Source organism: Callithrix jacchus, chromosome 7 (assembly GCF_049354715.1).
Source record: "Callithrix jacchus isolate 240 chromosome 7, calJac240_pri, whole genome shotgun sequence".
Lineage (NCBI taxonomy): Eukaryota > Metazoa > Chordata > Mammalia > Primates > Cebidae > Callithrix > Callithrix jacchus.
The window spans coordinates 131,977,373-131,997,487 of NC_133508.1; the positions used below are offsets into that span (position 1 = coordinate 131,977,373).

General features: G+C 48.4%; 1 protein-coding gene across 6 annotated transcripts in view; it reads right to left on the reverse strand.

Annotated features, from left to right (window-relative positions):
* The window catches only part of ABCA4 (ATP binding cassette subfamily A member 4), a 129,895-nt gene extending 110,092 nt beyond the window's left edge, over positions 1-19,803 (reverse strand). For 3 of the 6 annotated variants that reach the window (XM_009001737.5, XM_035252196.3, XM_035252199.3), the window contains exons 1-5: positions 19,636-19,803; positions 11,154-11,247; positions 9,621-9,762; positions 7,055-7,194; positions 1,580-1,707 (exon numbers count right to left, since the gene is read on the reverse strand). In XM_009001737.5, coding sequence (XP_008999985.3) covers positions 1,580-1,707; positions 7,055-7,194; positions 9,621-9,762; positions 11,154-11,247; positions 19,636-19,701 — 570 coding nt within the window. In that variant the 5' untranslated portion in view covers positions 19,702-19,803. Of the gene's footprint in view, positions 1-1,579; positions 1,708-3,844; positions 4,074-7,054; positions 7,195-9,620; positions 9,763-11,153; positions 11,248-11,850; positions 11,927-19,635 lie in introns of those variants that run through there. The other 3 variants (XM_078332566.1, XM_054236561.2, XM_035252198.3) reach the window with 3 other exon arrangements.
* Positions 19,804-20,115: the final 312 nt, after the last annotated feature.

Genomic DNA, 20,115 nt, shown 5'->3' on the forward strand with positions numbered 1-20,115 from the left:
TCCCTTGTCTAGTTTCACTGAAAACCTCAGGGTCTGAGAAGCCAGAAAAGCAGGTATGGGCTCCTTTGCTGTGCAGGGAACCAGTGTGAGAACCTGCTTCCAGGAGCAGTGCTGACCAGGTGGGGTGGGGTCCCTCACTCCTCTGGACTCAGACAGCACCCTGTGCAGACCTTGATCTCAGGGTTGAAACAGGCTCTGAAGTTCTGTTTATGTCTCGTTCTCTCTTAGAGTCTGGAGGAGGACCAGACCAGCCACCAGGGAATCGGGAGGGTATCTGGGATATCAGCTGCTACACATCTTGCATTCTAGCTGTGTTTATCACACTGAAGAAGCTGGGTGGGGAGCTCAGAAGGCCCAGAGGACAGCTGCAGCTCTCATACCTGAGCCTGCAGAATCACCTGGAGGGCTTGTTAAGCACAGATTGCTGGGCCTTACCCAGGGCTTTGGACTCAGTTCACCTGGAGTGGGGCCTAAGAATTTGCATTCCTAACCAGTCCCCATATGTTGCTGACACTGCTGGTCTCTGGGCTTTGAAAGCCACTGGCCTGGAGTAAGAAACTGGATTAGGATTGAGAGGATCTGGATTCCATCTGGCTCTGATAATTTCTAGTCCTGTATCTGTGCACAAATCACCCCATCACCAGATGCTGAAGTCTCCCTCTCTGTTGGACCCACCTCAGGATTGTTGTGAGGAATAAGGGAGCTAAGGGATGTGCAAGTCATGAGTTAGTGGTAAGAATGTTCTGCATAAATACAGGCGATTTTAATTAAAAAGAGGTGAGATAAATTAGAGGCATATACACAGATCAGAAATGTGCCAGGGGATAGAAGAAGGAGTTTGCCTGGTGCTGAGAAGGAAGCGGTCAAGGAAAGCAGAGGGGGGCTCTTCTGCAGGATCTCAGGTTCTGTAGCCTCGAAACGCCACCTAAGCACTTGTCACCTTCTGCTGTTGAAGGTGCACTGGTGGCTTCCCAGCCTGGAACTATTCTCTCTGTTATTGTGTGGCTGATAGACAACTCTGCTCAAATACTGAGCATCCCCCTTAAACCAGCCCCTCCATCCCGCTCTAACCCCTGACCCTGCCAGATTGTCCTTGCAGCACCAATCACAGCCAGGAGACACACTTCAGAGCCTCTGTTCACGTGAGCATCGCCTACAGCCCCACTGGAATGGAAACTTCCTGGCCTGGGGTTTTGTCTGTCTGGTTCACACTGTACTCTAGTACCTACAACTGTCCCTAAATATTTGATTAATAAATGAATAGACTTCTGTTTCTTCATCTGTAAAGAGGAGGTTGTGTCCCATGATCTCTAAGATTCCTTCCAGTTATAAAAACCTGAGATGTTTTAAGGTTGCCAGGATGTGTGCAGCTTCCTGTGAGTCCTGTGATGAAAATGATCATGATCTCAAGTGACCCTCCCCCGTGCCTGGTATTTTTCTAAATACAGGGCATTAAGTGATGGATTCTGAATGTGAACACAAGTAATGAAAAGAAAAAAGCCAGCATCTTTTTTGCCTTTCTCAGGCTGGGTGCTTCCCCTTCCCCTCCAGGGACCACCGGCCAGTGACGTCCACCTACCTGCTCCGGACGGACTTGAGAGTTGATGAGAAGGTAGACAACTGAGTCAGAGAGGCCAATGTTTTTAATGAGAAATAGTGACAGTGTTTCTTCATCTTTCAGGATATCCCTTATCCGTATTCCTCTTCCTACATATGAATAAGAGAAAGAACAGGGTGTTCAAGGGGAAATGGGTCACAAATGGGAAAATAGCTAGAGTCGATTAGAAACACTTCTAACTTGACTCTCAGAGGAAGGCTCTGTTCTTGGGGTCTCTGGGAGCCCCTAGAGGTGAGGCTCTTGTCAGTGGGCTGTCCCCAACACAGTCATAACATTGACTGCTGAAGCAGCTGGGCCCAATTTAGTAAGAAAAAGCCGGAGCTAGGTGCGGGTGTCAGATGATTTGTGGGTTTGGTCTAGGACAGTGCTTCTCATTGAGGTGGGGCTGGGGAGCTGGAACAGGGCAATCTCATCCTCCTGGAAAGATCTGGCAAGACCTAAAGACATTTCTGGGTGTCAACACTGGGGAAGTGCTGGTGGGTAGAGGCCAGCGATGCTGCTAAACATCCTGCAAGGCCAGGACACCCCGACACTCCTCCTTCCCCCACACAAAGAGTTATCTGGCCCCAAGTGTCAGAAGAGCTGAGGTTGAAAAACCCCGATCTAGAATTGGAGGAGACACATGTTCTTCCCACAATGCAGTTGTCACGGGGTAGAGGACCCTTCTGGGTGTTTCTTTCATCTCAGCTTGGGCTGAGATGCTCAGGGGACTGACATGGACTAGAAGAAATGAGATGGGGCCATTCAGGGCAAGAAAAGCTCCATGTAGAAAGAAGAGAGCCAGGCACACTGCCTGGGCTTGCCTGATGAGCCCATCACCTTCCCTCCAGCTCCTCTCAACACCTGTGGGAGGCAGCGTTTCTTCATAAGGAGGCATAAAGAACACCTAACAGTTAAGGTGACCTTGGGGCAAGTGACTGAACCTCTCCGTGTGTCTGTACTTTCCACATCTACCTCATAGGATTGTTGACATGAAGTGAGGAATGTGAAGTGCTTAGCTCCCAGGCCTGAAAACAGCACTCAATAAATGCTCGTTATAATCAAATTAGTATCATTCTCGGGAGATTCACACAAGCACCCTCCTCCTCTGCCATCTTCCAGGGCCAACGCTCAGTCTCAACCCCGCTGCTGCTATAGTTCATGAGGCTCTGGCCAGAGAAGAGCCTTATGGGCCTGGATCTCTATTAAGGGACTTCAACATGAAGGGAAAGCACTGGGGTACATGAAAATGCCAATCTCTTCACCCCCAGTTCTTCAGGGGCCTGGGCGACTGTTTATCTCCCAGTTCTTCTCTAACTAACTTTAACCATCTTATGTTCCAGTTCTTTCTGTCCCGATTCCACAGCATCCCATCTTCTTCCTCTCCAAATTCTCCCTTCTCCAAGTGGCCAAGAGGCCTGCCCCTGAGTGCTGGACAGCCATCCTGCTCATCTCCAGGTTGTGCCTTTCCCTCAACAGGGCTTTGTCAGGATTCATGTTGCGGCTAGTTTCCCCTGGAAGGATCTTGGGTCAGCCCCACAGGCCTGTCCATGCAGCTAGGGCAGGGGAAGCTGGTTCTGAAGTTCAACCACACAGTGGCACAGTGGCCTCTCTCACAGTAATGAGTGCCTTGAGAGTTTGGCTCACTGTCATTCCCTTTTGCATAGAAAAAATCCAAAGACTTTGGGGAAAGCTGGACACAGGCCCCCAAGGGAGGAGGAGGGCTCTGAGAGGGGCTGCTCTTTTATTCTAGTCTTCCCTCCTTTTCAAAAACAAATCCAGCTATCTTCCAAACCCAGCCCTCCTGCTTTTCCTCCTGTCCCTGGGTGCCAGTTCCATTGTTCTTCTCTCAATTACGCTTTCATACACAGCCCAATTACTCTTTCATACACTCTCATACCAGCAACACCATCCCCAACACAGACATGCACACACACGCGCACACACACATACATGCACACACACATACACATGCACGCACACACATGGGAGATCTCTTGAGAGTTGAGGGCTGTGGCTCCTGCTTTTATTATACTTTTTATTGAACCTAGCAATGCTGGGTGCACAGATGGAAGCCCTTGTTGTCACCTCTCTCTGACACCCAGCATGAAAGACTGACGTCCAATCAGGGTCTCAATAAATGTCTGTTGAATGACAAGAGGCATTCAGTAAATAACTGCTGTCTTGACCTGAGAGTCAGGACCCCATTTGAAAGTTTATCTCTTTGTTATTCTTTAACTCACTTACCTGACCTTACATACAAATATCTCGGTGGGGAGAAGGGGCAAAACAAGAAAAGCTGGGAGCGATGTTGCCCAGGCCTGGCACACCAGACCTCCCAGGTGACAGGGCAGCCGTTGCCTTGGGGGCAAGGGGGAGCGCACTGGCTCTCGGTACACCTGAGAGGGCGGGGCCCCGGGAGAAGAGGAGGCCGATGCCAGACAGAAGCTTCCCTAGACTCCTGAGGGAGAAATGTGAACTGGGAGTCTGAGGAAAGAAAAACACATTTTGTTTAAAATGTGGTTCTTCTTGTTCCCTTCTCTGGGAAGATTAGAGGAGGGCGGGTGGGGGCTGCTGAGGCCCGGGAGCTGAGAGTGGAGGTGGGAGGGGAGCCAGGAGAATGTAGAAGGCTCTCGGGAAGAAGGTGTTTTAAAGATGATTGAGAGCCCACAGAGCTTGCTTGGGGGGAGAGGGACGGGGGCTCCAACCTAGTCTTTTACCATTAATCCTCCCCTGCTGAGAATGCAGTACTACAGGTTTGCCACGAAAGAAAAACGCTGCCTGGGTCAACCAGCGGCACACCTTCCCAGGTGGCTGTGCCGAAGCACGCGCCCCACCAGTCCCCGTCCCCCCCGCTCTCTTTCAGAGGTGGGCTCTTCCGCAGCGCGGGCCTGAGGAGTCGGTGCTCGCGGCGAGTGGCGCCCCCTGACTCTCCACAGAGTGCAACAGTCTGTGTTCCTGGCAGTGCCCTTCAGTACCTGGCCTGGGGTTTCCTCAGAGACAGTGTCCCTGACTTGGGGATGGACCCCTGTCCCCTCTCACAGCCTCTAAGGTCAGGGATCTGGCAGAGCCTCCGTTGCCAGGGAGCCGAGGCCGGCCTTTCCTGAGCCCTCGTTTCCAGATTTGCTCTGGTAGGGACTTCTCCCCACAGGCCGAAGCCTGCAGAAGGAACTGCCTGCGTGCCACTCAAAATCAGTCCGGCTCTGGGGTTAAGACGTAGTGATTTTGGTTCTCATATACACGTTGTAAAACCACAGAGAAATTGTGGTTTGAAATGACTTCCTTCATACTTCCTCGTAGCAGGACTCAACCTGATGATCAGACACTTCGGTGAGATGTCTGCCTCACCATGGAGCCCACTGGAGGCGTGAGGTATGTGGCCCGCCAGGCGCCGGCCAGCCCACATCTGCATCTGCTTGTTTAAACTAGGAAAAACACCACTTTCTGGTTGGTGCATAAGGGAAGGGGGGGTTCTTATTATTAAAATGGTAATTGTACTCATAACGTATAAGGTTCTTCAAACTTGAGCTCAGTAATTTTCTTTCCAGGGCAGCAAAGAATGCAGTGTTTGTAACGCGGTTTGTAGAAGTGACTACATAAAGTCTATGCTTTATTCGTTTCGAAACAATGAGAACGTACTTGAGCATCTTGACGCACCAATCTAGTCATAGGCCTGTCCTTGCTTAGATGGGAAGAAAAGGCTTCAGACGGTGCTGGCTGGAGGAGGATCAGATTCTCCTCAGAGAAGTTTCCCCTGTTGACTCTCTTGTGCTCCTGAATCCCCTCCTTCCCTCCACTGGCCCGCAAGTGCTGTGGTCATTTTCTGCTCACTCATCTCTCAGTGTCTGCCCCGTGGGCCCTCCGAGGGCTGGCGTTCTCCTGAGTCATCTCTCCACCCCCAGAGACTAGCCCAGTGCCTGGCTCACAGGAGGCACTGAAAATCAGCTGAATGTCGAAGGAGCTGCCCAAACGCACGGGGAGGAGACTCCGGGGCTGATTTCAACTATTCTCCCACATGTCTTGTTTGAAACCTGCAGCAGAAGCTGTTCTATCGATACAGCCTCTCCCATCCCCTGGTAGACCCCTTGGTGACCCCTTCCTCATCTCTGTCAACCTCTAAAGTCATTCTCAAAGTCAACCCCCTAATCCTAGGAGCATACATCTCCCGGAAGCCCCAAACGGCTACCTTGGCAGCCTCTGAGCCCTGTTCCTGAGCAATCTCCCCCCGACTAGCAGCCTTTTTTCAGAAGGCACACTCTACCCACAACCCCTGGATTTCCGGGGGGCTTTACTTCCTCACGAGCACTCATTTCCTCTGCTCTTGTGAGTGGGCTCCAGCTGCCATGTCGTCCCTCTGGCCATTGCAGAGGCGCCTACTACACATGCGATAGCACACAACACCCACTCACACTCATTATTCTTAGGTTGTTTCTTGTTCTTCTCCTGGAAGGGGAGACACAGGAGAGGGAGCCCCTCCATCCTTCCTCTTCACTGTTCCTGACTCCACATGGCTCTCCTACTCTGGTGTCTGGCTCCTGCCATCTTCCTGCACAACCATGGTGTCCACATAGGGCCAACATCCTTGCCTCCCATTTCCTCCTTCCCCTCACCATGCACCTGCACCTCCGCTCAACTTCACCATGACCACATGTGGGGCCAGCCATCACCCACCCTGTCTTGGAAATCCTGAATTCACATATTTCACTTTCTGTCCACAGCCATCAATCTTTTCATCTTGTTCATTTTCTCAGTCATCTTAACAGGGTCCTGGCACCCACTGAGACTTTTATTCCCATGCCTCTCCATTTCCCCTCCATCCATCTCAGTGCCTCTGCCTTCTCATCCTTCTTGGGCAGCCTGGACCTGATGCATGTAGTCCAGTCCTTGCCTGTTGACCTTCTGTGGTGCCTCCCTACACACCCTCAGCCCTGCATCACCCACTCTCCACTTGCTCTGCCTCAGGGCCTGGATGCTGAATATTACTGGGAGAAATAGTACAATTATGCATATTTATGTCATGATAACACGTGGTCTCTGACCTCCCTGGCTCCTTAATGATAGTTGGTCATGCTGCTTCATGTTCCTGGTTAGCTCCCCGGCCAGAACTCTGTGAGGGTTGCTTCATACCTTTACCAAACTCTGCAAACCCGTTTCCCCCTGCTTCTAGCCCTTGACCTAGCCTCATACTTCCCATAGCGCCATCTCTCTTAGCCTTCTTTCTGTCTCTGGACTTAACTGGATGAGACCTTTCCTGCCTTCCTTCCCAATTTTCTACCTTCCAGGCTTCTGTGGAGGAAGAGGCGTCTTCACCAAGGTGATGCTCAAGCGGCCTCTAGAGCCCATCCCTTCCTGCCTCTGCTAGTGTCTTTTTCACCACAACTCCCTGCTCTTTCCTATATCTTCAGTCTCTCCATGGGTGAGGCAAGTGATGCTTGAGAGCACTGGAGTCCCACTTACCTGCAATTCTCTCCGGGTGAGTCCGGAGGGTGTCCATGAATTGGGACAAGATGCGGAGCTCTGTCCAAATACGGCCAAGGTGCTGGCTCTCTGGTGCATTCATAAGGAGTTCTTGAAAATCTCGATAAACCCTTGCCAAGCTGTAAGGACAAAGCCTCATTAATAAGGAAATAGCTGTTATTTTTATAATAGTAATATCTCATGCTATTTTTAAAGATACCATGTGCCTGACCTAACTACTACATTGAGTATCCTTACAGTACTGCCAAGGCAGGAGAAAGAGACCATTTTACTTCCTTGCACATAGAGGCTAATAGACAGGGATGGTGGGTGATCTGTTCAGTCTCCCAGTTTTGGCAGGGCCTGGTCGCCTCTCAATCCCATGCTCTGTGTGTCTCTTGCCCAAAGAAGCCTTAAACAGGATGGCATTTGTAGATATCACTGGAGGTTTTTTCCCAGTTTTTACTCAATTCTCCGAGACCTGTCCTTCCACCCATTCACACAGGTAGGGTCTGACCACCATGCTTCATCCATAAGGACCTCCCTGAACACACACATGCCCGCATGCACATGTATACCTCTGCCAAGGGTGATGGGATGGGTAATAAAGCTGGGCCAACCTGATTTGTTCCCAGGAATTTGGATGGTGTTCAGAGTTGGGCTTCTGATTGCCCAGGCTGTGGTACTGTGAATTGCATAAGCAGTGGCAGCCCAGGCACTGAGGAGCAGGGGAGACTGGTCCATGGAGAGAGGTGAATAGAGTGGATACAGAGGCCAGGCCTTGCAGGCCCAGATGGAAGAGAGTTGAGGAAGCAGCTCCTGACAGCACTCCAGGTCTTGGTCTGCCCTTCCTGAGCCCTGCCTTGCTGTCCTTGGCTTTGTGAGAAGGTCTAGTATCCAATTCATACATTTTCTTCTGGGGTTTAAGATTGTTTGAGTAGGTTTCTCTGCCTTGCAAGCAAAAGAACCTTTAATAAGCCAATATTTCATGCATAATCTGTGTGCAAAACATGAAACCCAACTTTCCGGGTTCAAATGCCAAGTACAGCTAGAGTCTGGAGCCCCCTTCTCCAACTCCCATCCCTCAGTTTTCCCCAATAATGTCTACAGACACTGCCAGGGCCATTCCCACCAAAGTGCCATGCAGCCTCCACTAAGCTATCTCCAGGCCTCCCTGATCCCACATTGTGACCCCACAGGATCTCTCTGGATGGGCAGGTGTTTTTAAGCTGAAAGTGCAGTTGTAAACTAAAACTACAAGGCAGTGCTTGCAGCAATATGAGCACTGCTAAATGCTACTTCCTTGACTTTGCTAGGAAGACAGATGTTTCCTCTTCTATCATCCTGTAATCCAGGGGTCAACAAACACATAAAAATTACAGGCTTACAGATAATACAGTCTCTGTCACAACTACTCAACTCTGCCATGTACGGCACAAGCAGCCATAATTTGTTCACAGTGGGGAAGGCCACCTCCAATCATTAGGTTGATCTATCAGAAATTTTTTCTTTTTAGTCTAAAAGCAGGCTTCTCCTGGAGGAATTATACTGAGCTCCTCCAAGGAAAAAACTAAAGTAACCAGATATCTGTTTTCACCTGGCCTAGTGTTTATACAGGTAGGGGAAAGCCTGCTCCCCAACAGGCCCTTGCACGTGGCCTTCAGGTATGGGCTGCACAAGGTGGTGCTCAAGGTCAGCACAGTGGGTAAGGGATGGCCCTGTCTACACCCCAGGCCTCTGTCTCTAGGATATGACCCCATCATGTTCTCCCAGTGCTTTGAAAGGGAATTCCGAAGGTAAACCCTCTTCCTGTGGGAGTGGACTTGAATTTTGACCCTAGACCAGAGGCTATTAACCTGGCATCCACAATTTCCTGAAATCAGATGTACAGTGTAATGTTTGGTGTGTGGCCGTTTTTCTTGGGAGAGGGGTCATTGGTTTTTATCAGCTTTCCAGATTGGCCTTCAGGCCCACAGTAAAGAGCCACTGTGCTTAAGCCATATTCTAAGATCTCACCACTCCAGGGGGCAGATGGCAATTGCAACAGAGGATTTGGAAATTGTCTTTTTCTACCAAGAAGTAAACTTCACTTTGTAAACCTGACTTCATTTGCTTTCTCAATGCTCCCTGACATTTTTCCTAGCTCTTAGATGTCCAAGAAAGCTTTTAAAGGAACAGAGATCTGTCCAGGTTGATCAGGGTGAAGGGAAAAAAACTGAGTTTTTCTCCCACAGTGACTCACTCCACCCAAGTAGGTCAATGACCAGAAGGCAGTGGACACATTTCAGCAGCAGGCTGCCGTCGGACTCCAGTTCACATCCTGGGGATATAAGGACCAAGAAATTGTGTGCACATGGCCTTAGCTTGGAGATTTCTCCCCAAGTGCCCTGACAGTTAACAGAATGTTCCAAAGAGGAAAACTGCTCTGCTCTTAAGAGGTTAGGGGCTCAGCAAACCACAAGAACACTCTTTCAGTGCTACATGCTCAGTGCACACATGTGTGCACTCCAGCACATGAAGGGGTGTGTAACTTCCTCCCCCGCATGGCAAGGATCTCAACACTTACATGGAGTTGTTATAGTTTGACACAATTCCAGGAGATTCTCCTGGAGTGGGGCTTTGAAAACAAGGATTGTTCACATTGCAGAAGACCCCCTGGAGCCATGGCAGCATTCCTGCTGAGGGCATCGCCTTGTTCGGAAAATGGCCTTTACAACAGAAAAAGATAGCAAGACAGGGTTAGTCATGGAGACCAAGCAGGATCAGACCTAGGAACTGGGGCCTTTTTGGGAAGGGGCCTGGGCCCTTCTGGTGCCCTCCTTCATTCTCAGCATTTAAGAAGCAGGAGCATGACATCTAATATGTGCCAGGCCCTGTGCTGGGTGCTAGAGACATGGCTTCTTCTCTTAAACTCCTGGTGTAGTGGGGAGACACACAGATGTTGTAATAGGTATTGATGGAAATGTGAAGAAGATGCCAAGGGGTACACATCATTTTGTACTGAGGGGGGCATAGTTCAAGAAGCTTCCACACAGCAGCTGCTGTTTGAGCAGAGGTTCATCTATTCCTTCAGCCACAGTCTGAGCATCTACCCCCAAGCATGCAGTTGGCTGGAGGTGATGGGCTTCTAGGGGAGAGATAAAGAAGGAAGAGGCTGATGAACAGGAGGCTGATTCACAACTGAGGTCTGAAACTCATGAACCAGAGGGTGAAGACCAAGAATAGAGGACTGGGCAGCTTTGCATAACGTTTGAGGCTTCCACATCAGCTGCATAGAGGGCCAGAAACCAGGTGAAGACTTTCCCACAGGGGCAGAATGTAACAGAGGCTCTCACTAGGGTCCTTTCAGGTCTGCAGATACCTCAGGGGTCAAAGAAATACAATTTTTTTTTCAGTACAATTGTATAGCATCCCTTCTCCTTATTTTTCTCTGGCACCATGTATAACAAATCCTCTAAATTGATTTCTGAAATATTGTAGAGAACTCATCTACAAATCTGTTCTCTTTAAAACAAGTGAGAGTTTAGGTATAAAAAAATAAACCTAGCAAAAACAAAACAAAACAAAAATAAGTGCACCCTCCCTCAGTAACTACATACAAGTATCTGCTTAGAATGTATAAGATTAAAACATGAAAATTGGGGTTGGACAAGGTGGCTCATGCCTGTAATCCCAGCACTTTAGGAGGCTAAAGTAGGAGGATCACTTGAGGCCAGGAATTCAAGACCAGCCCAGGCAATGTGGCAATTGTGCCTCTCTATAAAAAACAAAAAAATTAGCTGGGAGCAATGCCTCATGCCTATAATCCCAGCACTTTGGAAGCTGAGGCAGGAGGATGACTTGAGCCCAAGAGATAGAGGCTGCAGTGGGCTATTGTTTCAACACTGTACTCCAACCTGAGCAACAGAATGAGACCCTGTCTCTAAAAATATTTTTAAATCATAATTTGTGTAACACTGATAAACCTGTTATATGCATCATAGACATGAAATGATGATAAGCAGGTCTGATCCCCCACCCCCACCCCAAGACCATTCTAGACAAAAGGCCCAGACCATTGTCTCTTCAAGGCTTGCCCAAGCTACCCTGCTATGCTTACATTCGTGTTGGCTGTACAGTGGGTTGGCATTCCTTAACCAGATCAAGATCAGAAATAATGATAAAGGCCACACAAGTTCCACCACAAAGCGAATCTGGAAAAACAAAACAAAAAGAGAGAAAGTCTGGTGGTGCTAAGAGATCATAGAAAACATAACCAAAGCAGACACTCTCCTCCTCAGAGCCTATGTGTGCGGTAGGACTTCGGTTGTTGTATATTTACCTAAACAGTTTCCTTCTTTTACCCTCTCCCTCACACACCACCTCTACCTTGTTTTATTATATCATCCAGATTTTGTATCCATCTGGGTTCTACCCTGCCTCTGTTTTAGAAAACTGCATTAGCATAAGACTTTTATAAAGGCTAATCAAGATCCTCTGCTTCAGTGCATTTTAGCTGTCACTACACACATGAATGCAGATTTTGATTCAGTACAACCTCACCAGAGCTTGCTTTTTTTTTTTTTTTTTAAGACAGAGTATGCTCTGTCACCAGGCTGGAGGACAGTGGCGCGATCTTGGCTCACTGCAACCTCTGCCTCCTGGGTTCAAGCGATTCTCCTGCCTCAACCTCCTGAGAAGCTGGGACTACAGGCACGTGCCACCATGCCCGGCTAATTTTTGTATTTTTAGTAGAAACAGGGTTTCACCATGTTGGCCAGGCTGGTCTGAATTTCCTGACCTCTTGATCCACCCACCTTAGCCTCCCAAAGTGCTGGGATTACAGGAATGAGCCACTGGGCCCAGCCCAAGAGCTTGCATTTTTAACAAGTTCCCAGGTAATGCCGATATAACAGGTAGTAAAGATTCTTCTGTAATACTCTCTCTGTGGATAAGGAAAGAGGAACAGAGAAGGCAGGTGACTGTGCAGTATCACATCAGCAGTGACAGCATCAGAACCCAAATCCAGCCTCCTGTTTCTAGGGCCAATGTTCTTTCCGCCCCTTCCCATTACCTTGCCTTCTATCACATAACAGACATTGCAAATGTGGTCACTGAATGAATGAATGAGCAAATAATGACTGATCTATAGCAAAGCCAACAAAAATCTGGTCTACCAACATGTTTCCTTCAACAGTTTCTGTTGCTTAAAGAAACAAAGCAGGGCACATTGCCATGGGTTTTTTTACTGGAAGAGGCTGCTGATGTCAACATATGGTTGAAAGTTGGTATTTAAATTTCGGTTCCATTTAGAGCTTAAGGACTCTTGTCTCCAAAAGCAGATCCAGTGGCTGTGGCAGTCCACACCCTGTGGCATTGCACATAGGTGTGGGGGTTGGAGATGTGAAATTATGGAGGGGAAGAGGGAGAGGGACATGTGAATTGGACAGGAGAACTATGCAACCCTTACTCTAGAGACCTTAGGAAGGAAACACATAAGATCTGAAGGAGATCTTAAGCAGCTGGCTGGGGAATAGCAAGTTTAATAGATCAGCTAGGGGCTATTCACATGGTCTTTCATGTAACCCTTTGTTGTTTTCCTCTAAAAGAAATGTAAATAGGCTCTCAGCAAAATAAGAGTCACCACAGCAGAGGCTCAATAAATGCTCCTTTCCTGCTAATAAGGACAAGTCATGTTCTGCTTTTTAATAAACAGCCTGCTGGCGACCAGATTATAAGAAACTAGAAAATAAATTGATGGGGAAAATTATCATCCACTGAAGAAAGAAAAAGCAAAAACTGTTTAGGGGCAGGTGGTGAATTATGTAGTTGTAACTTTTTACAAGATGTTTTACTCAAAATACGTATAGGGAGGATGTGTTGGAGGAAGCATGCACACACATGCACACTATATGGGAAGAAAAGAATAGATTCTCTATGAGTCACTGATTTTTTTTTTTTGAGATGGAGTCTCGCTCTGTTACCAAGGTTGGAGTACAATGGCACAATATTGGCTTACTGCCTCCTGGGTTCAAGTGATTCTTCTGCCTCAGCCTCCAGAGTAGCTGGCATTACAGGTGTGTACCAGCACGCCTGGCCAATTTTTGTAGTTTTAGTAGAGACGGGGTTTCACCATATTGGCCAGACTGGTCTTGAACTCCTGACCTCAGGTGATCTACCTGCCTCAGCCTCCCAAAGTGCTGGGATTACAGGCGTGAGCCACCACACCCAGCCCGAGCAATCATTTTTGAGAGAACCTTGTACACCTTCCCCCACAAGATGGCAAAATACCAATATTGGGCAATTCCTACCCAGCCTTAAGGGGACTGACTGTACACATACTTGCCAGCCACTGGACCCTTGCAGTCTCCCCAGTGCAGGCAGATCGAGGTTAGCCAGGCTGGGCCTCTTCCCTAGCCAGCCCTGTCTCATTGTTAACATTCTGGTCCCTGACCACACACAACTATTCCCTAGCTGCCTGGACTACCCCTTCTTAACACTCATTTCACTTCAGGGTCGTTACTCCTCCAAGTAAGTGCAGCCCTCAAGGGCAGTGAGTTTCCTGAGGGCAGGAACCTCATCTGTCATTGTCACTACTATGATTCCAGCACCCCACATGGGGCAGGACTCATAATAGGTATCAATAAATATCCATGGAATGAGTGAGCCTTTGTCAAGACTGGTCTAGGAGGCTTCTCCAGGAAAGCCTTTGGTGATATGGGGCTCAGGTCACCAATAGTCTGTAGATTTAGGAAAAAGCCTCTCCCACTGGTATGTACATTGGTGTCTTGTCTTCCATTCTGGATCATTCCATCAGTGGGTAAGGCCAGGGAACAGGTTTGGCAAGCTAGCAACGTTGAGTGATAGGAGCAAATGATGAAACATGAAAGTTGTTCCTGGTGTCTTCATCAAAGAAACGAGACATCCAGTTCAAATCAACACATTTGACTCCTTTAGACAACTGCTTGCCATGCTGGCTTTCTACCAAGTATATTGGCTGTCTTCCATGCAGCAACATCTGTCTGGGAGTGGTCTGGTATGTTAAACTCTGATGCTGATTTGGGAATTGGTGAGAAGATCTGGGTTAACAACCACTCTGGGGCTTGCTTAACCTCTGAGTCCCAGTTTTCTTGTCTCTGAAATGGATTGCTGTTTTTCCTACAGTGTACACTCAGGGTTAAGAGCAGGTTACTCTGAGGCCAAGTATTGGGGTTCCTATCTAGTCTGTTCCTTCTTAGCTATGTGACCTTGGTGAATCGCTCAACCCCTCTGTGGCACCCAGTCTCATCTGTGAAATGGATGTGGTACCAGGACCTACTTGCCAGAGCAGTTGTGAGGATGAAATGAGACAACTGTGTTAAAGACAAAACCACAACATGGCATGAGGTAACACTCAATAAACATGAGCCATTTGTCATTGCCTCACAGGGATGTCACAAGGTCACAGGGATGATGCAAAGGCAGACGAGTAAGGAGGTATAATTAAGATTATCTGCAACCCTGTAGACCTGTCCTCTATTTAGATTCATCTCCCCACCTTTCTGGATTCAGAACTGCCCAGTTGCTGGTTTGAAACCATGGGGCTTCCTGAGAAACCAGCCACACACTGTCCCCTACTCATACATGAAGAGGGGTGTGCATCAGGGAGAGGACCAACCAGCTTGGCCTTCCTAACCCATGGGTAAAATTTTTAAACCAAGCTAGTGCATTGTCATCCTCCATTGCAAGGCTTGTCACGCACTCTTGCATCCACCCACTCCCTCACTCACTCATTCTTATGTTTTTTAAAAATCTGGTCTCCACAAGGCACTGTGAGTTAGAGGTCTCCTCTTAGGAGTAGGGGCACGATCAGCACCTCCTTTCTTCCTTCTTTCTTTGTCTGGCCCTAGGACTAATCCTACCTCACCTGTGCCCTCTTTGCATCCTTGAATTAGGCTGTTGTTTTCTGCCGATGGTCCCTGCCACTCAAATCATCACTCCTGTTGACCTGGGTCAGCATTTCTTATGTGGCTGCTTGCTGAAAACATGCTGGGGGTCTCGGGCCATGCCCCAGATCAACTACATCAGAATCTTGGGGCATGAGACATCAGGGTTCCTCTTTTTAGTACTTCTTAGGTAATTCCAATGTGTAGTCAAGGCTGAGAACCACTGGTCTAGGTAATGGTTGGTTGGTAATCTTTGAAACGTATTTGTTGAGAGGTCACTGTTGTTCTAACTCTGTGAGAGTGTGTTGTTTTTTTAGGGGGTGGGTGGGTGCTGCATGTCACATGTCACTCCCTGCACAAAGACCACAAGCCATTCTTTTCCTAGCCTGACAGGTCTGGTCTTCACAACAGCCTCTTCTCCTGCCCGCTTCCAAAGTCATGCTCAGCACCCCCACCCCAGAGCGGCATCCTTGTCCTTGACACTCAACTGCACACAGGCATACCCCAGGGATAAATTCCACAGTATAATTAAAAACATGTTTTCTCAGCAGCTCAGACTCCCCCACCCTGCCCTTTACACATGTCTATAACTTTAAGCCCAGCCAAGGCTCAGAAGGGCTGGTGGAAAATTCTTTTTTCCCAAACTGATTTTTCCTTCTTTCTCTCTTTTCTTTTCTCTTCTCTTCTTTCTTTCTCTCTCATTCTTTCTTTCTCTTTCTACCTTCCTTTCTCTTTCTTTTCTTTTTTCTCTCTCTCTTTCTTTCTTTTTCGTCTTTCCTTTCTTCCCTTTCTCTCTCTCTCTCTCTTTCTCTCTCCCCTCTCACCTCCACTCCTTTCTTTACCATTCAGTTGACATGGGGAGGAGGGGTTTCTGGCAAAGGCACAGTTGTGCTTGTTGTTTTAAAACTAAGCCTGTTAAATTTTCTTCCTTCCTGCTCTGTTTTCAATTTAACAGAAGGCAGCCAAGGCCTAAAATTAGCCCTGTGATTCTTCCTTCTGCACTGAGAACCAGGACAGAATTCTTAGTTTGGACAAACATGACCCAGATCCTGGGTACACTGGAGTAGGTGCCCAGCCTCTCTGTACCTGCCACATTCTCAGCCTGATGCTGGGCCCAGGACAAAGGCCACAGCTGTCCCAGGTGCTTGCGGGTGTGGGGTTCAAAAAATGATTGGCACCCCAGTTTTATGAGTCCTCAGGCCTTCCCCAGATATCCATCCTAACCCAGAAGCTGGGATGAAGGAATGATACCAAGAGACCTGCCTAGTGACCTTCATAAGCCCTCCCTGAAGCAGTGCCTGGTCCACAGCCAACACGGGCAGATGTGTATTTGTCACGTGCAGTGGAGAGAGCTCTCATCATTGGGAATGCTTGTTACCAGGATGAACTCCTTAGGAAGGCTTCTCCCACCCTCTCCAACCCTGGTGCCTCCTCTGAGCTCCCAGACCTCCTCCTCACCTCTCACCCATGCTTCCTTCTACTCCACAGTCCCCATGTTGTGCTGCATGGTAATTATACGTGGGAGCTGCTCCTGTCTGGCTCTAAACTCTATGAAGGCGATGGCTGTGTCTAGCTCACCTTGGTATAGGGCAAACATACATCCCAATTTGCCAGGGCCGGTGGTAGTTTACATTTATTGTCCCAGTGAAGTTATTAATAGTGCTCCCCTTTACTTTCAAAACTGCTCTGATTGGATGAGAAATTATATGACGACTCTATCTTAGTGATATCAGTGACCAGACTATTGGATAGGTCTTGATCCATGGAAGCAGTGTGGTGTCACGGCCATGCCCGCCTATCCTGGGTCACACAGCATGGATGCGAATCCCAGGCCCAACCCCACCACTTACTAATCCTTCTCTGGAGCCTCAGTGACCTCATCAGTACTGTGGGGATCATCGAGAGGCCTCTCTTGTGGAACTGCTGGGAGGGTTCAGGGAGGAGATGCACGTAGTACAGTGCCAGACACTTAGTAACACTTGACAAATGTTAACAGAGGAATGAGAAAGAAGAGGGAGGAAAGCAGAAGCTGAAGATTTTCATCGTATGCCCTTAGGGATTGGGAGCTGAGGAATGAGGAAATTTGGTATCTGTTTTTACTCTTGCTCTGCCTGCAGGAGTAAACATCTAAAAGCATGGAGGTTTGAGGAAAAACCTGGGATCTGAATTATGGGCTGGGTGGTCATACTTTTCTTAGAGAGACCAGCTTCTAGAAGTAGAAATTTCCAGAAGAACCAAAAGCTTAAGAAGGAGCCACAGATGCCTCAGAGCTAGAGAGTCTGCAGGGGGTGCCTCCATCTTACCCAGACATCCTGGAAGCTCCTGGAATGTGGTTGCAGGTGGGGATCCATCGGGAGGTATGCCAGACAGAAATCTGAATTTCCAGGCCATCAGGACGGCATCCAGTGAACACCAGCCCAGCTCAGGCCCAGCCCCAGGAGGTGCCCCGACCAAGGCCCTTAGCCTGAGTGGCTGCATCTCCCTGGGAGCACACTGTGGCAAAGGCAGAATCCCTGAGCCGGACTCACCAAGGCACACCAGGGAAAGGTCATATTGAAAGGGAGGACGCCAGAGCATTCTGAAAACAGTTATTCTCTGTCACAGTGACATGAGCACCACAGGAATAGAATAATTTTAGGCCAGCAGCTACGGTCCTCAGTTATCATGCAAGCCCCTTTGAAGGTCACCAAGAGCACAGGGAGAGTAAAATGAACTAAGAATTGTCATTTCTTATGGGAAAGAGAGAGCAATAAAATACTGGATTTTCCTCCACAATCCATAGACTCCAAGCCTCCTGTAGACAGGGGCTGGGAGGTCTTGTTGCTACTATATACCCACAAACCTAGCACAGTGCCTGGAGGTTATTTGTTGATAGAAGGAAGGAATTAATACATGAATACATTTAATCATGAGTCTTTTTCAAGTTTTGTCAGGATTTTCAGGAAAGGAAGCTCCTAGAAAAAAGGACACAGTTTCTGACTCCTCTTAATACTTGGCCCCTGAAGACAACAGATAACTTCAGCACCAGCGCTGACAGAGAAAAGCGGCCTGAGGACAGTGGTGCTCCCTGGACAAGCCAGGTCTAACCTCCCCCCGCAGCCTCCCTGCATCCTGGGCCAACCACACACAAGTTTTGAAGCCACCCTTGAGCAGGGCTGAAGCATATCCCGTGCTGCTCCCTTTTATGCCGGTTATTAAGCTGTTGTCCCTCAGCTCCACATGCACCAGCCTGCCAGGGCTTTCTCCCCAGGGGTCTGGGCCTGAGGTCAGGCTCAGAGACCCAGCAGCAGCCTCGATGCACCCCTTCCTTCCAAGTCCTAATGTCAGCTCCACAGGCCTCTCATCTATGTTTCCAAGTCTTGATCATTCCTCTCCCTTCCCTTGGTTCTCTCAGCCCTAGGGATAGGAGCTGTGTCCGGCAATTGCTACCTCCATGATACCTTAGCATTTTCTTTTACCCTCTCAGTTACCAGCTCTGTACTTAGCTAACACCTTTTCATACTAAACTCTAAGGAGACCCTCACTGAGACACTTATTCATAGGCCTTCACCAGTTCCACCAGTTGGCACCATCATCTACATAAACTTACTCTGAACTGAGCTTTGGAGCAAATACTGTTCTCTTCTCCCCTCCCTTTCCTTCCGAGCTCTCTAGTGGCTTGCAGCTCCCATCATCCTGATCTCAGCCTTACTCTGCCTCCACCCTTTATCCCCTCCTTCCTCTTTCAGCTCCTTTAGTCATTGGCATTTGCATGACTCTGCAAGGCTGTAGCAAAGTGCATTCTTTCCTTACAGTTCTATGGTCATTCCTTGTCCCTTTCTGGAAAAAGTGAACAAGGCCAGTTGGCATTTACATGTACAGCCTTGGTGTTCTCTGATCTTCAGTACCTCTTGCCTGCACTTCCCATGGAATATTCTGTCTATGCTACTTTATTTTGCTCTTGGTCTCAAAACATAGTTTGGGTTTTTCCAGCCAACACAGAAGCCAGTCCAGGGTGGAATGTGTGTCGTGCTTTTAGGTCTCCAGTCTAACCCAGCCTGGTGTCTGCTCATTGAAAGAGTTCCGGAAATGTGCGTGATGGTTAATAATGTACTGCATCTCACAGAATCTGGGACGCAGTCAATTGTAAGATGCACCGTTATTTTTCTGCACCACTAAGAAAGAAAAAATAAGTGTCCAGTTAAACTGTGACTTGATCGTGAGCTGCATCCCAGTTTCAGAAATGTTAATGTGAAAAACCAATGTGCCTCAGAGAATCAGTGAAATAAAGCCTCACTAAGCTGGGAAGCTATTTGAGGGGGTTCTTGTTTGCCTTTGGCCTGCTCTTCAGGGCATAGGGTTATTCCCACTGTCCAATGTGGACACCTAGAGTGAGGTAGACTGGACCAGCAGGTGTAAAATGGGATGGGGGAGGGGCGGGAAGGCAGTAAATTGACAGACAGGATGGGCAAAAGATTTTCATGTGGCTGAGGACAGAGAAGCACGTCTTCCTGGGAAAAGCATTGTCAGAGGGGCCCACAGAGTGGCCATCCAGCTGAACACTGCTTTGGTGCTAAACCACAACAAACCCACTGAGTGCCCACAACCCCCCCACCTTGCCCCATCACCCCACCCCACACTTTCAACCTGTTTATTTGCTCCACACCTCATTTTTAAACTACAGACAGTAACTGTTACCTTTTGCCTTTTCCTCAGGGTCCAGTTCTTCCAGAGCAAAAGCTGTATCTGTTTCACGAAGCCCATGCTAATGACCACACGAAGACCAGATTGATCAGAGCTGAGGGCCCCCAGACAGCAAAGGACGTAAATGCTGCTAAGAGTTTCCCGGCTCCAGCCGCTGTGTCCTTCTCCTGGTGATTAAAGGCTACTTTTCCCCTTCAAAGCATAATCCCTTCTAATTACACATAAACCCTTTGTTGGGGAGAGGAGGCCGACACTGTGTTGGTTCCTTTTTAGGGAGAGAAAGAGAACCCTAAAGACACAAGTGGCTGGGTACCAGGGAAATTGAGGTGGGGGATACAATGAGAAACCAAGACCCTCAGGCACCCTCCTCCTTGAGAGGAGTTCCTGGGGTTGCTGAGGGGGATGTCTTTGGACATCTCCTTAAGTTTGGAACAAAATCTCTTTGCATAAATATAGGCTTGGCATTTGTCCTCC